We start from the raw sequence: 16681 nt of genomic DNA, 5'->3' as shown, positions 1-16681 counted from the left end.
TACTAATATCTATCTATCCGAGACCACGAACTAGTAAATAGATGGAGTAAATTCTGATCTTACTAAACCACTGATTCTGGTTCCTCGGTTGTTTGACTAAAGGCAGCCTTGACTAAAATCTAGAGTGTATGTACATTTGATGATAAAAAAGATGATTTACATGTGTATATAACACACGATTCTTATTATAACAATTATTTTCATTTATCTTTGTGTCCTTGTTTTATTTATCATGCACATATCAACACTCTGATGCTTCCATGTGCTTTCCATGTGCACATTCTTCCCAAAACAACGCCGTGGGGAGGGCGAAAAAAAAAAGATCTTTGTTCACATCGAAGTCTCCGCCTCCTCACTCCCCTGCCCCCCAATCCCACCCCGTTCCCACCTCCCATGGCGGCCCCGGCGCCGGCGCCGGCGGCCACACACCTCCAGCCTCCGCTCCTCCTGCTTCCATCCCCGCCGCGGCCCCACCCTCCTCTCCGGCTCCGCTTCCTCCTGCCGTCCCCGCCGCCCCTCCGCCTGCGCCGCCGCTTCCCGCTCCTCGCGGCCGCTGCTGTCTCCGCCGGCGGCGGGGGCGGGGAGGAAGCCGCCAGGAAGGCCGAAAAGGCCCGGCAACTACAGAAGCGGGTCCTTGTGGGAGTTGCCATCGGGGTGGGCGCAGGCGGCATCGTGGTCGCCGGCGGCTGGGTCTTCGCCGCCGCGGTGTCAGCTGCCGTCCTTGCCGGCTCCCGCGAGTACTTCGAGCTCGTCCGCAGCACTGCCGGTGGAGGCGGGACCCCGCCGCCGCGCTACGTGTCCCGCGTGTGCTCCGCCATCTGCGCTCTCATGCCTATCCTGACGCTGTAAGGACGCATCGCATTTCTTCTTGCGTTGGTTATCTTTAGCTCTAAAGTTTGCTTCCATTTGTGTGTAACTGTGGTGAAATTTAGCTTGTTTTGAATAAAGTTTCCATCTTTTAGCGCAATTTTGAGCTGCCTTTAAGCAGCTTACGGTGATATTCCGATCTGTGCATAAAATTGCTTCATCCTATGTGATTTTGATGATGATGATGATGATTTGATGTACTGGGGTATAGTGGAAGCTTTCTGACCCATAGAAAATGAAAATGAAGTGAAGCTAGTTCCTCAGCATAACCATTGAAGAAATCTAGGATTTGCAAACTTTTCAGCCTGCAAATTTGAGTATAGGCTTTTGTGATTATTACTGTCAGATTGTGGGATATATCGGCCTGACTGCCTGAGTGCCTCATTACTATTTTCCCACTCCTGAATGCTGTATTGTTGATGTAACTTCAAGCAACAGTGCTTGTTCTAGCGTTCCTGCAGTATTCTGGAGTTTAGGTGACTTTGGAGCTTACAAATTGCTGCTCAATCACTTGAGCTTTCTAGCATTAATAGTGTAATAAAAATCCCTGTTATGCTTTGTTCTTTTCGACTGGAAATATGATAGCACCTCTGTTTTCACTGGTTAGTTTTTTACATAGCGCAGGGGGCTGTAGATATATCCTAGTGATTCTTGCTAATTATTCACAATCTGAGAGGAAAATGTGCTACATACTTTTATTCTGAACATTTAGCTATCGTTTCATGTAAATATGACTACTGCCTTGACTTTTGATATTTCAACTGCCTATTTGCTTAGGTACTATGGACACATGGATGTTACCGTGACGTTTTCTGCATTCGTTATTGCAATATCGTTGCTATTACAAAGAGGAAATCCTCGTTTTGCTCAGCTAACTAGTTCAGTTTTTGGATTATTTTACTGTGGCTATCTTCCTTCTTTCTGGGTTAAGCTTCGCTCGGGACTAGCTGCCCCTGCCTTGAATACGAGTAAGTTTCTCTGTTAGGTTGCCCTTTTTCCTTCCTTTCGAGGCATCCATTTGCTGTCAGTTGTTGTGACATTTAGTTTGCTACTGTTGATAGTAACAGCATATGTATCAAATATATTGGCCTGTGTCCATGTATTTTGTCTTTCTGTTGTCCTAATAGTTAATAAGGACTGATAAAAAAATAGTTACAAGGATATTCTTTTTGAAAACTGTGTTACAAGGATATTCTATTGCTAAAGTTCTTTCAAGTGGTTCTAGTGTTTCTATTTCTTTGCTAACTGTAGGATCACTGTCCTAATACACAATGTGTTTTGCCAGGAATAGCATACAATTGGCCAATTCTTCTCGGTGGACCAGCTCACTGGACGGTTGGACTTGTAGCAACCTTGATGGCTATTAGTAGCATCATTGCTGCAGACACATCAGCTTTTCTTTGTGGAAGGGTATGCTCTTTAATTATATCCTTTTCTTTTCTTTTAATCCTGAGTTTCATATCTAACCTACCCAACTTGTGGGGACTATAGGCTATGTTGTTGGTGTTATGTGTATCTTGCCATAATAAAGTGCATTTACTTTAAAAGTGCACCAGTGTAATAGTGGAGTAAGAAACATATATAGCTGTTTTGGTTCTTGTAGCTCATTACTTAAATTATAGCAAACATTTGTTATCTGTGTACCTGAAGAAAATTTTCCAAAGGAGACCTGTTTATAAGGACATGAGGCCAAGGAGCCATGTGGTTCATGGTGATGGTTTATGATGAAACCTTGAATCTTTATCATAAAATTAGTTGAAACTCACCTGATTCCTACTTAATGGAGTGGTCTAGTTATTTATTTGACATAGTGTGGTCAGTAAAGTTTACAGTTTGGTTGTTGAAAGGAGTAAAACATGTGACCATGATATTTATTCTCTGTTTCAGGCATTTGGCCGTACGCCTTTGACTAACATAAGCCCTAAGAAGACCTTGGAGGGTGCTTTAGCTGGTCTCGCTGGCTGTGTACTGACCACTGTGCTGCTGTCAACTGTCTTACGCTGGCCAAGATCTCTGTTGAGGTGTGACTTATGGAATTTGTACTATTATTGTGTTGGCAAGAGAACATTACTTTCCTCTACTAAACAGCTGTATAGCACATCAGAGCAAAACCAAGGAAGCAAACTACATGATGTGCTTATTAGACATTGGACATGATTATCCAAAAAAAAAGTTATGTGATTGTTATAATTCTATCTTTTTGTCAAATTAGTTTTAATGTATGGATTGTGCATACTGCATTCTCTAGTTAACCGGTTATAGCACATCAGAGCAACACCAAGGAAACAAACTACATGATGTGCTTATTAGACCTTGGACTTGATTATCCTAAAGCAAAAGTTACGTGCCTGTTATGATTCTCTATTTTTGTTCAAATTATTCAACATATAGATCGTGCATACTGCATTCTCACTATTTGCGAATGGAAAAGCATTTGCGCTGCATTTTGTTTGAGTGCCTAATATCTTATTTCCTTGATATCAGTGCTACAGCTTATGGAATCCTGATCTTTCTGGGTTCATTATTTGGGGATCTTGTTGAATCTCTGATTAAGCGTGATGCTGGTGTGAAGGACTCTGGATCGCTCATTCCTGGTCATGGTAAGCACTGCTAATCCCTGTGTTCCTCCTGTTCATTGGATGTACTGCTTTGAAACAATCCTGCTTGAATATAACACAATTCTACAATGTAGGTGGAATACTTGACCGAGTTGACAGCTATGTTTTCACAGGGGCACTTTGTTACTCTTTTGTCAGAGTAGCTCTACCCTTGTATGGGGTCTGATTACAGCAGCTTCCCGTTCATTGTCAACATGTCTTTCTTCTACATCTACCCTTGTATGGGATCTGATTACAGCAGCTGGCCGTTCGTTGCCAACATGTTTTTCTTCTACCATATCACTCCATCAGCAATGTGGTTGCGAAGTGTCGCCTAGATGCCCCAGATCAATCTTCATCACTGTACAATGCAGTACTGCCCAAGCGAATTAAGTATCAAGTGTCTTGACTGTTAAATGATTCAACCAGAGAAGGCTTCTAACTCAGACAGTTTCTTACATTGGGTTTGTGCTGTTCTTCCCAGCTGTAATCTGTTTGTTGCGAACTTTTCAGTTTGGTTGTACATAGTTTGTTTTTATAGAGTAAAGGGTAAAGGCTAATTTTTCGTCAGAGAAAAGTGTATAATTTTTCATCTCAAAAGTTGTTAAAGTGTATTAAGGTGGGTTTTGTCAATGGCTCTTAAGGACCAAAGTACCAAACCATATCAGTCGATTTCTGTTGTTTTCATGGTTATCTGCTACGTTATCCGATTTCAATTTGTTATCTGATTGACATTTAAATGCAAGCATCTGGTTGTCAACTAAATTCTTCATTCATATCAAATGCAAACGTGCGAATAGCTGTGGAGCGTGGAGTACAATTTCTCTAGTCGGATGGATTTCGTATCAACATTTGAACTAATGGATTTGAAATATCCAGTCTGATCAGAAAAAACTCGCTAATTTTCATTTACCAAATAATAAAGCTAAACATGCAAATGGCACGTCTCACGAAAAGCATGAGCTCGATGTTTCTTTTTGAGCAAAAATAATAGGGGGAATCCCCTGCTGCGGCAAGTAAATAGATATATGAAAAAAAATAGAAAATAGCTAGACAAAGGCCAAGAGGGCCAAGGTCCCTCCAGAAGACAGGAAATATATAAAAAAAACACACGCAGCAACAACAGCTACAGCATGAGCTCGATGTTACCATGTATATTTACTCAACCAGCAAAAATTCTCTACATACGCTTGATGAGGAATTTCAGATACAAGGTAGTATAGAAGTCAAAGGCAAATCAATGAAAGCTGAAGAAACTGATCTCTCTTTCCCTCTTTCTCAGCATGACAAATGACACACCATAAGATACCAGCTAATCTGTGCCAAAGGCATGGTCTTCTGCCTTCATGTTGGGAAATTTCCTCTGGGTGAGATGGCATCATTTTGAAAGCCAGTAAATAATCAAAAACATGGTGCAAGCCGCGATCACTGCTGAAAGAATTATAGTATCCTTTGATTTCTTCCTCTTAATGGCACCTGCAAGCAAGGATGGCAGAATTATAATGGATGTATTAGCACAATGGATGCAAAGTCTATCCAAGGTAACAGGTATTGCACATTGCAACGAGTAGTACAGTTGCATCATATCATGCCAAAAGTTATTTGCAGCAAAGTGTAAAGAAGGGATTAATATATTACCAAGAAGACCTCTGATTATCGGGAACTTTTCACCCAACTGCTTGACTTTTCCTTGAACATCTCCAAACAAGGCCCTCTGATTTGAAAGGGCCACCCTTGTGCTTTGAGCTTGGCCGATTACCTCATCAATCTAGAATTGAACAAAAATATGTGACTTGGTAATTAGTACCTTGTGCCAGAGATAGAGTTCTGCAGAAATGTATATTAACGATGCTAACGTGCTTGAGTTGCAAATGTTCCCGGCAACCTATTATTTTCCATTCGTAAATTCAGAATTCATGAAACGGCATAATGCTACTGCAGCGGCTAGTCAAAGATACATCAGTTGTTTTTTTTTTTAACGAACGGCACTCGACGAGTGCGTTTCTATTGATATAGCAGCAAATACAAGACTACGGCCCTGGGAGGCCATAGGCAGGAAACCAAAAAAGAAAAGAAAAACAACAAAAACTCGTCCGGTTGGATTGGTACGTCAACACGGGTAACCGCTCAACTATACTCACTGGCCGGTTGGATTGGGACATCAACACAGCCCAACTCTACCCACAAGACGACAGAGAGACAAGGCTCAACCGCAGTTTCCACCCATCATCACAAACATGTGGTTATCGAACCACTGAAGTGTTCCGGCATTGATAGAGGAGCAGAAGGGGCAGACACCATCGCACCAAGAGGCCACTGCCGTGCAGGACCCAACGCCGCAGTGCTGCTGCACCCAACTCAGCCGCCCGACGACAAGAAAAACACCAAGTCCGGAGCAACTCAACGCGCGGGGGCCTCGCCACTTCCGCCGTTGGACGCCTCTCTCGCGTGCGCGGGGACCCGACCCGCCACTCAGCACGCCTCTCCCATGTGCGGGGACCTCCAACCCGCCACACGGCACCACGCACCGGACTCGTCTTAGGAATTGCCGTCGAGGCAGCAAGAAGAAGTGCCCCGCCCCCCGGGACCTGGACCAAGCCGCCAGACCACCGCCGTGGTTCGAAATCATCTCGTTTCTTTCCCCCTCGCACGAAGACGCCGCCCGCAAGCCAGAAGACCGAAAAAGTCACCCGCGCCGTCTTCCGACGTTGTACCGCACCGGTAGGCTCAGCTGCGCTGAACAAACCGCCGCGATCCGCTGCGGGCCAAGCCATCACCGGCTGTAGTCGCCGCAAGCGCCGTCCTTCAACGCTGTCCCACACCGCACTGAGGTTGCCACGCAACACTAGGCGCCGCGGAACGCTGCAAGCAGCCGAACAACTGCCAGAGATGACATTCGGCCACCAACAGGGGAGCAGACATCTTGGCGTGAGGTAGACAACCCCCATTTCGCATGTCCAGCGACAAAATTGTCACCGCCGGTCGAGGTAGCCGCGAGCAGCAGGCCAACCATGCCGCCGAACGAACAGTGTCTCTAGAGACGACGCCTCCAAGGAGGTCACGACGCCCGCAGGCGCCGCCGTCGCTCGTCCAGGAGCGATACATCAGTTGTAACTTGTAACTAAAGGACGTAGGTTTGTACATGAGATCATTGGCATCAGGCAAAGACAGAACACATGCTCTATACAAAATTCTTCCAGGGCAATGCTAAGTAAGTTTAGTAAACCAGGCTAGCATAACTAAGCAAAATGTTAAGCAACGCAGCCTTGTCTAACTCAAGGAATAATACCTGGTTGATGCTGCCATGAATGGAAGCCCTCTCCCTGAGTAAATGCACTCTTGGCGACATGCCACCGGTGCCCTGACAAGGATTCCACATTCCAGTGTTAAGATTGGCACAACACATACTACGGCAATAGTACATAAAAGAATCCGAAGAGATTGTGACAAGTGAACCTTGGACTCGGTAATGTCTTCACGCACGGAGCTGAGGAGATCGGCGTGCTCCCTCATGGAGCTCAGGTTCCCCCTCGTCCTCCTGAACTCCTGCCTCCATGAATGAACCACCACTTGAACTGATTCGCCGCGCCGTTCGACAGAACAAGAGTAATCAGAGAGCCGAGCAGGGGGAGACCTGCGTGAACTCGTGGAGGATGTCGCGGTGGCGCGCGAGCTTCTGGGAGACGGACGTGGTGGGGGCGGTGGAGGCGGCGCAGCGGCTCATGGCGTCGTTGACGTCCTGCAGCTTGCCGAGCAGCGACTGGATCTCGAACTCCATGGACTTCCAGGAGGAGCGGTCGGCGGTGGGGGAGGCGGCGCCCGAGGCGGAGGAGGAGGAGGAGCGCGCGGCGAGGCGCGCGTAGGAGGAGAGCTTTACGTCGAGGTCACCCTCCAGCTTGCGCGCCTCCCGCCGCAGCTCCTCCCACCCGGACTCCTGCAGCTCCAGCGCCGCTGCCGCCGCATCGTCCGACGAAGACATCATCGTCTCCGACGCCGGCGCCGACTGGGATCGGATCGGATCCAATCCGCTGTGATCTGAAGAAGAAATGGGGAGCTAGGAGTAGCTTCCGATTTGGGTGTGGCGTCGATCGTGGTGGAGTTGGGGGATTGAGCGCAATCGATCCTGGACTGAATACTGAGATGCACAGCAGAATGAGACAGAGGAAATGGAAAAAGTCTACTTAACCCCTAACTATAACTCTACTTCACCACCAAACTTTAAAACCATCTATTTTACCCCCCAAACTATCCAAAACCGGTCAAATAACCCTCTCAGACGGTTTCAGACGGCGGTTTGCTACAGTAACACGATTTTATTTTTATCTTTTTTATTTATTTCCACTAAATCTTTGAAAAATCATAGTAAATCATAAAAAAAATTATAAAATAAAAAATCTAATTTTGTTGGACTCTACATGAGTACAGATCTACACAGTGAGCATATAATATGGTATAGTTTTGTACAAAATTTTTAATGTAGCTTTATATATATATTTTTCTATAATTAATTGGAATAATTCATATGTGCAGCTTCTATGGTCCAATTGGGGTGAAATTTTTATGGTAAGAAAATTATTGTATGCTTGAACTGTAATAAAATTTTCATACTCATTGGACCATGTATAATCTAGCTATAGATTTATTTAGTTTTATACTCGTTAAATCTATGCTCCAAATCTATTAAATCTATAACTAATTTATAATTGATCCAATGAGTATGAAATTTTTATTATAGTTCAAGCATACAATAATTTTTCTACCATAAAATTTTTACCCCAATTGGACCATAGAAGCTGCACATATGAATTATTCCAATTAATTATAGAAAAATATAGATCTAAAGCTACATCAAAAATTTTGTACAAAACTATACCATATTATATACTCACTGTGTGTAAGCATCTAGGCCCTCAAGGTATGTTTCGGTGATTAATGATAACCATTATTGTGACTAATGAGTTTGTGCAGCTTAATAGATCATTATCGCTCATTTGGTCATATGTCAAAAGAGGCCCCTCAATTTCGTTATCCAAAAAGGCGATCTCGGTATTCAACTCAAATATATGTCAAGACTAAGGATCTTTCTAGTCCTAAGTGTCATAAGGTTGAGAAGGACACTTATGTTAGTATAGGTTTTATAGTTTTGTAGTGATCGCACTATTAAGAGGGGTTAAGGCCAAGTAACTTGAGCATGGACATGGTCAATCAAAAATGGATGCACACTATGATCACTCAGGTTCCTAGAAGTTCAAATAAGTGGCTTTTAACTTATATCTCAAGAATATTTGGATTTCATTCAAGACTCAAATCAGAAAAGACAAAATCAGAAAAAGTCTTTAACACCGGTTTAACCGACGCTTCCAATTTTCTATACGTCGGTTAAACAAAGTCAGCAGAGTCTGGACAAGTCAATACATCGGTTAAACCGACGTGTTTGAATTTAACATCGGTGTATTAGTCCAGAGTTGGTTTTTCCAGGGGATTTCAAGTTCTATACACCGGTTAAACCGACGCTGTTTGAAATGGGACATCGGTGCAAATGACCAGTGAGATGGTTTTTCCAAGGATTTCAGAAGTTGTACTCACCGGTTAAACCGATGATAGGTTTGAGTTAACGTCGGTGCAGTTGTCCAGAGACTTGGTTTTTCAGTTAATCAGTGGACAACTACACTCACCGGTTAAACCGATGATACGTCGGTTAATCTGCCTAAGTTGTAACGGCTAGTTTTCAGAAGGGGCAGTTTACATTCATCGGTTAAACCGACGCTGGCTATTGGAGGATCGTCGGATTAACCGGCGCTACGCAGTTTTCGGGCAGCTTTTCTCCAACGGCTCTATTCATGAGAGCTGCCTATATATACCCCTCCAATGGGTCATTTCGCAACTCTTGACACCAGGCAACATCCAAACACTCATACTATAGTCAAGAGCTGAAGCGCCCCGACCCGAAGATCAAGGCTAAACCATGTATTAATTACCGAATAAGATCTCCGGCATAATACATGTTACATCAAGTGGAGTCCAGAGTCATACAGAGCTTTATTTAACACGTACATGAGGAGTAAAGTGACAACACAAAGCTACACAGAACAACCATAGGATAACAACTAGCATAGCGACATGCAGGACTTGCTCTTCATCCATCACGGCTCCACTCGATCAGCTTGGGTGCGGACACGATCTACTCGTAGTCTTCCGGCACAAAGTCTGGATCCTCTGGAGGAAAATCAACAGGGGTGAGTACAAAAGTACTCAGCAAGCTCCACCTCACCCTACGGGAGGGGAATGACATGCACGACGCACATTGAGCACAATGCATTAGCAATGCAACTAATGGTATGCAACACCTTCCCAACACAACCCACAATAGGTAGCTCACTAGTTGTCAGGACCACACCATAGCCTGCCCATACCGTGGGCACGGACCATTCGAATGGATTATACACTCTACAGAGGTCGTACACTGTACCCACAAGCTCGACTGCCCGAACGGACAACCGACATAGCCGACACCCAGCCGTGGTCACGCCCCAGCCCGGCCGCACAACCCTCGGGCCCTGACCCCAATGGTCTATGCCCGTAAACCATCCCTGCGACCGTCAGGCTAACCAGTGGGATTAGGCTAAGTCCGGCCCATACCGGAACCTGTGGTCGTACTAAAGTAAGCTAGGTGAGATGTCAAAACAACTCGGTCCTTATGGTTCACCAGGGCAGCAACCATCTCTCAACATACCAACTCGAGCCTACCACCACGGTAGCACTCACCCGCCAGTCTACCACCACGGTAGCGCCGGCTCCAACATACCCAGCTGCCCTGGTCTCAGCCAGATCCCTTCATATCCTATTCTTAGTTCTGGATATGCATGACTACTCAGATGCATACATGAGCACACTCAATCACTCAAGTACTGGTATATGTAATCGATCCTAGACCCAGGCTACAGCTAAACGTCCTCACATGGATGCAACCGCTCACGTAGGGGTCGATGAAACTTGCCTTCGCTTGCGTACGCGTCGGCGGCGGCGGATTCCTGCTCGTGGTACGGGTCTTCTGGCTCCTTGGCAGGCTCCTCCTCGGTCACTTCGTGATCTACGGGCGAGAACATCACAACCGGCAAACAAACACAAGCAAGCAATAAAATAAGCTTAAATGGAGATAAAAATAGGAGGAATAGATAGTATATGATTTGAGGAGAGTTTAGGAAAAGAGTTACGTGAAAAGGAGTTGATATGAAGGAGATATTGAGTTTACAGTATTGATTGGTAGATTGACTTGGATTAAGTGCTCATGGCTTGGGGGTGTTCTGGAATTATTAGTGGAGTTAATGGTCGGGGGAGCTGCCTGCCATCTCACCTTGGCGCGGAACAGCTCGAGGAAGAGGATCAATTGTTGGAGCCTCGTTTCGTGAGTGAGCTGGGCTCGGAAGGAGTGGTTTAGCTGGTGGAGCGAAGCGGCTCGGTGTGCTTGGGCTGGTGATGGGGCTCGTCACGGCCTTGCCCCTTTTATAGGCGAGGAGAGCAGCAGCGGCGTTGCGCAAGGATGGGCGACGACGTGGGCTGCGGCAGCTCGTCGTCAACGCGAACAGTGGCAGCACTGAAGGCGTGAGCGCCGAGGCGGCAAAGCCGGCGAGGGCGCTGCAGCGGCGTGGGCGAGGTAGGGACGCGGGAGTGGGCGACACGGCGTGATGCCGGCGGCAGTGCACGGTCCCGTCGTGGGGCCGGCGTGTCGCGCGTGCGCGAGCGAGAGCGAGCGGGTGAGGCGGTTCGGCGGAAAAAAATCTCGGCCGGCACTGTGCGTGGCGACCCCGATTTTTAACGAGGTGGGTGCTGCCATGACGGGTCTTTTCAAGGTCAATGGTGTGGGTACTCTGTGGCTTCCAAGGAATGATGAAGTTATGGCAAAGGAGGTAGGCGCTGTCATGATTGTCTGGGAATTATGGCATGGTACGGTGACTTGAGAGGCTTTTATGGAAAGAGACGAGATGATTTTTGTCGTAGGTGCAAGCATGCGTATGCTGGTTACTGGAGGGAATGAATGTACTAACACAAGGCAAGAGTATAAAATAGTTTACCTAGTAGTTATGTAATACCTCATATAACATTAGTATTATTTTACGTTACTAGTTTAATTGCAACATAAGTTTTATTTTAGTGATTGTTGGAAATTGGGATGGCCCTACTAAGTTGAGGATCTACACCAACTCACTTCAGAGTCGGTCAGCTTCTAGTTACTTAGTGTACCGGGTCCTTTTGACGGCAGAGCCGCCTTTTGCTTCCGGGAGGCAGAGCCTACCAACAGATGAAGCTGGCTTCCGGGTGGCAGAGCCAACCGTCGATGAAGCCCAGACCCTTTTGTGATCCCGGGTGGCAGAGCCAACCTTCGATGGATCACAACTTATATACTAAGTACTTAAACTTAACCGGGAGACTAACACTTATAAAGACACTTACCTTATTGGAGCAACAAAGGAACACACACCTAGCACTCCCTACCTATACTCACTTCTACCATGCCCTTGGATGTGTGTGGGATGGAGTGGAGTAGTATGGCATGGCAAGGGGTGGCACCCTCCTTATATAGGCACCCATACCCTCTTGGATGAGTGACACTTGTCACAATCTAGGAAGCTCCCTACAAATATCTAAGTTCCCTACAAATATCTAATTCTAGAAAATTCTAAATTTTACCATGGCAAGAAAATATCCAAGCTTCTTGTCTTCTTATGATTCTTGTGGAATATTCTAGAACCTTGTCATGGTGAACAAAATTATGCCATTGTTTATCCTTATTTTTATAGAACCTTCTAGAAGTTTGCATTATAAATTTTCAACACTCCCCCTTAATCATGATGAAAACTGGGATGTTACAAACCTACCCCACTTAGGTTGAATCTCGTCCCCGAGATTCAGCTTCACCACTAAAGAGACTGGGAAACTCGGCTCGGAGCGCGTCTTCTCTCTCCCAAGTTGCTTCTGCTTCCAAATGCCTGCTCCACTGAACTCGGCAAATCCTGACTTCTGAGTTGCGGGTTCTTCACGTCACAGTGTCCAGAATTTTTACTGGTACCTCTTGATATCTGAGATCATCCTGCAGGTCGATTGTCTCTGGGGCCACTTGTTCTTCTGGTACTCGCAGGCACTTTCTAAGTTGGGACACATGGAATACATCGTGTACATCTGACATCTCTGCTGGCAACTGTAGTTTATAGGCTACCGCTCCCACTTTCTTAATAATTGGGAAAGGTCCAATGTAACGTGGAGCCAACTTTCCTCGTACCTGGAATCTGCGTGTGCCGCGAATTGGGGAAACTTTAAGGTACACATAGTCTCCAACTTCGAAGCTGAGAGTACGTCTTCTTTTATCGGCATAACTTTTCTGGCGAGATTGAGCTGCCTTTAGATTCTCTCTGATTTCTGCTATCTTGTCTTCTGCTTCTTTAATAAAAGCTGGGCCCTCAATAATGCGGTCACCGACTTCGGTCCACATGAGAGGTGTGCGACACTTCCTCCCGTAGAGGGCTTCAAATGGCGACATCTTTAAGCTTGACTGGTAGCTGTTGTTGTAAGAGAACTCTGCATATGGCAAACTGTCTTCCCAATTTTTGCCATAAGTAAGAACACAGGCTCTTAGCATGTCTTCAAGGATCTGATTAACTCTTTCGGTCTGGCCATCAGTCTGAGGATGATAGGCTGAAGTGAAGTCCAACTTTGTACCAAGTGCTTCATGTAACCTGCTCCAGAATCTCGAAGTGAACTGGGTGCCTCTATCTGACACAATCCTCTTAGGTACTCCATGCAACTTCACAATACGCTCAATATATAATTTGGCTAATCTATCACCTCCATAAGTGGTACGCACTGGGATGAAGTGTGCCACTTTAGTGAGTCGGTCAACAATCACCCAAACTGAGTCATGACCGCTCTGGGTTCTTGGTAGACCGGTGATAAAATCCATACTAACTTCATCCCACTTCCATACTGGGATCGGCAACGGCTGGAGTAATCCACTGGGCTTCTGATGCTCTGCCTTAACCCTTTTGCACACATCACAATGAACGACGAATCGAGCGATATCCCCCTTCATACCATTCCACCAATACTTCTCCTTAAGGTCCAGGTACATTTTCGTAGTGCCGGGGTGAATGGAATAGGATGAGTTATGGGCTTCATCCAAGATGGTCCTGCGGAAATGACCCTGCTTAGGCACACATAATCTCTTCTTGAACCACAAGACTCCATCTTTATCTACTCTGAAATCTGGGGCTTTGCCTTCACTGTTGCGACCTTTAATCCATACCAATCTTTTATCCTCCATCTGAGCTTCCTTTATCTGGTCATCCAGGATGGGACGGACACTAAGATTATAGTTGCAAGAGCGGCGTACAACCCTTAGGTTCAACTTCCTCATTTCTTCACACAGCTTTGGGGCTTGTGTGACTAAGTGATGACAATATGCTTTACGACTGAGCGCATCAGCCACCACATTAGCCTTTCCAGGGTGGTAATGAATTTCCAAATCATAGTCTTTGATCAACTCCAACCATCTTCTTTGTCTAAGGTTGAGATCCGACTGGGTGAAAATGTACTTTAGGCTCTTGTGATCCGTGTAGATTTCACACTTATTCCCAATCAGATAATGTCTCCAAATCTTGAGGGCATGCACCACTGCAGCTAACTCCAAGTCATGGGTGGGGTAGTTCTGCTCATGTGCTCTCAACTGTCTTGAGGCATAAGCTACAACTCTTCCTTCTTGCATAAGCACACAACCCAATCCTTGTCGGGATGCGTCACAATAAACGACAAAGCTCTTCTGATTATCTGGCAAGACCAGCACTGGGGCAGAAGTTAGTCGCCTCTTCAACTCTTGAAAACTTCTCTCGCAAGCTTCAGACCAGACAAACTTCGTGTCCTTCCGGAGCAACTCGGTCATAGGCCGGGCTATCTTAGAGAAACCTTCGATGAATCTCTGGTAATAGCCGGCTAATCCCAAGAAACTCCTGATCTCCGAGGCTGAGGTTGGTTGCTTCCATCCTGATACAGCCTTGACCTTTTCTGGGTTCACTTCAACTCCTTCAGCTGTTAAGACATGACCCAGAAAACTGACTCTCTGCAACCAGAATTCACACTTGCTGAACTTGGCGTACAACTGGTGTTTTCTAAGCTTTTCCAACACAACTCTGAGATGTTGTCCATGCTCCTCAGCACTCTTAGAGTAGACCAGTATGTCATCTATGAATACCACGACAAACCGATCTAACTCTTCCATAAACACCTTATTCATGAGGGTCATGAAAAAGGCAGGGGCATTAGTCAGACCAAAAGGCATCACTGTGAACTCATACTGGCCATAACGGGTCCTGAAGGCTGTCTTAGATATGTCCTCTTGTCGCACTCTGAGCTGATGATAACCTGACCTCAGATCTATCTTGGAGAAGAACTTAGCTCCCTTCAGCTGATCAAACAGGTCATCAATCCGAGGCAGAGGGTACTTGTTCTTGATGGTGACTGCATTCAGATCACGGTAGTCCACACAAAGTCTCATGCTTCCATCTTTCTTCTTCACAAAGAGCACTGGGGCTCCCCATGGAGAAGCAGCGGGTCTAATAAATCCCTTTTGTTGAAGCTCCTCAAGCTGCTTCTTCAACTCGGCAAGCTCTGGGGCTGCTAATCGATAGGCATTCTTTGCTATAGGCTTGGTTCCAGGGACTAAGTCAATATTGAACTCTACATCTCTTTCTGGAGGCATACCAGGTAATTCATCTGGGAACACATCTGCGAACTCCCGAACTACTGGCACCTCTTCTGGGGATTCTGCTTGGATGTGGTTCACCATGGAGTCTGACAGGCTAGGCTGGATTTGGCATGCGACTGTTAACCCTTGGCGGTTGGTGACTGTCACTGCTCTCTCAGCACAGGCTATGTTTCCGCGGTGCTTGGTGAGCCAGTCCATACCAAGTATGACATCTATCCCTTTGGAAGTAAGGACTACTAGGTCGGCAAGGAATACTACCCCACTTAGGTTTATAGGGATATCTAAGACACCTAAGTGGCATGGTATATGACCTCCAGGGGAACGGGTTATTAGTGGCCTCTTAAGGGCTATAGTAGGTATATCATGATTTTCCACAAAGTGGGAGGATATAAAGGAATGCGATGCTCCAGAATCAAAAAGCACTGAGGCTAGAGCTGATTGGACCAGAAACTCACCGAGAATCACTCCTGGTGCATCCTCTGCTTCTTCAGCATTCACATGATTCACCTTTGCCTTGCCGAAGGACTGTTGCTGACTCTTAGCTGGTGTTGCACGGTTGGCTCCAGTCGGCTGCTTTGGTCCTTGAACAGAGTTGGAGAAAATAGAAGGGGCAGGCTGATTGAGATACGGACAGTTGGCCTTGTAGTGTCCGGCTTAGCGGCAGTGGAAACAGGTCTTCACATTGGTCACTTGACTTCCACCCGACGGTTGGGTGCGTAAGGTGTTCTGAGTCTTCATAACAGGAGCTGATTGGGCTGGCTTCTGGAAAGAACCGGGGTGCGCTTTGAATGAAAAGGCACCCTGGCTCCTCAGGCCTGAGTGAGCCGGATACTGGGTCCTCTGAAACTTCTCCAACTGCTGTGGTTTCTTGCTTTCAAACCGACGTTTGCGCTCACTGAGTTCCGCCTTCCTGTTTCTCTCAGTGGTGATAGCCCTGTTGACCATAGCATTAAAATCACTGTGGGTGGTGACTTCAACCAAGGTCCTGATTTCAGGGTTAAGCCCACCAAGAAAAGCTTCTTGTTTCTTCTCGTCATCATTGATATCTTCTGGTGCATAACGAGACAACTCTGTGAACTTATGAAGATACTCTGTCACAGTCATACCACCTTGACGAAGCTTTCTGAACTCATCCCTCTTGAGCTTCATAACACTGCTGGGAATGTGATGTTCTCTGAAGATCTTGACAAAGTCAGCCCATACCATCTCATTAGTGTTTTCATTTATTTCTCGGTAACTCTGCCACCAAGCAAGGGCTGGTCCCTTTAACTGCTGTACTGCAAGCAAAACCTTGTCTCTATCATCTGCATGAACCACTTCAAGCTTCATTTCAATTTCTCGCAGCCAATCATCTGCCTCAATAGGGTTATCAGATCCTTCAAACTTAGGTGGCTGCAGGCGGTTGAAATCTGCAATTCTACTGCCATTGCCATTATGATGCATTGCAGGTCTATTGTTGCCAAGA

At 46.0% G+C, this 16681-nt stretch overlaps 2 protein-coding genes across 2 annotated transcripts; one reads left to right on the top strand and one right to left on the bottom strand.

Moving 5' to 3' along the window:
* Window positions 1–238: 238 nt before the first annotated feature.
* Window positions 239–4204, top strand: LOC120654529 (phosphatidate cytidylyltransferase 4, chloroplastic-like). Its single transcript, XM_039932088.1, has 6 exons — window positions 239–845; window positions 1645–1835; window positions 2153–2277; window positions 2755–2888; window positions 3352–3467; window positions 3560–4204. Exons 1-6 carry the CDS (start codon window positions 253–255, stop codon window positions 3649–3651), a joined length of 1251 nt encoding a protein of 416 aa, XP_039788022.1. The 5' UTR covers window positions 239–252; the 3' UTR covers window positions 3652–4204.
* Window positions 4205–4519: 315 nt separating this feature from the next.
* LOC120654528 (Golgi SNAP receptor complex member 1-2-like) lies at window positions 4520–7640 on the bottom strand. The gene is made up of 5 exons (XM_039932087.1): window positions 7099–7640; window positions 6921–7010; window positions 6754–6825; window positions 5103–5232; window positions 4520–4940 (listed from the first exon to the last, which is right to left on the bottom strand). Exons 1-5 carry the CDS (start codon window positions 7444–7446, stop codon window positions 4843–4845), a joined length of 738 nt encoding a protein of 245 aa, XP_039788021.1. The 5' UTR covers window positions 7447–7640; the 3' UTR covers window positions 4520–4842.
* Between the last annotated feature and the right edge of the window lie 9041 nt (window positions 7641–16681).

This window comes from Panicum virgatum, chromosome 1N (genome assembly GCF_016808335.1).
Source record: "Panicum virgatum strain AP13 chromosome 1N, P.virgatum_v5, whole genome shotgun sequence".
Classification (NCBI taxonomy): domain Eukaryota; kingdom Viridiplantae; phylum Streptophyta; class Magnoliopsida; order Poales; family Poaceae; genus Panicum; species Panicum virgatum.
The sequence above is the reverse complement of the archived record's forward strand: the minus strand, read 5'-3'. Positions and strand labels throughout refer to the sequence as shown.

Excerpts from the sequence above, each read along its gene's own strand:
- LOC120654529 (XM_039932088.1), top strand. The coding sequence starts at position 253 with ATGCTTCCATGTGCTTTCCATGTGCACATTCTTCCCAAAACAACGCCG. Across the intron at positions 1,836-2,152 it reads TGCCCCTGCCTTGAATACGA|GAATAGCATACAATTGGCCA; the intron begins GTAAGTTTCTCT and ends GTGTTTTGCCAG. Across the intron at positions 3,468-3,559 it reads ATCGCTCATTCCTGGTCATG|GTGGAATACTTGACCGAGTT; the intron begins GTAAGCACTGCT and ends TCTACAATGTAG.
- LOC120654528 (XM_039932087.1), bottom strand. The coding sequence starts at position 7,446 with ATGATGTCTTCGTCGGACGATGCGGCGGCAGCGGCGCTGGAGCTGCAG. Across the intron at positions 5,233-6,753 it reads TTCATGGCAGCATCAACCAG|ATTGATGAGGTAATCGGCCA; the intron begins GTATTATTCCTT and ends GTTCAATTCTAG. Across the intron at positions 4,941-5,102 it reads GATAATCAGAGGTCTTCTTG|GTGCCATTAAGAGGAAGAAA; the intron begins GTAATATATTAA and ends CCTTGCTTGCAG.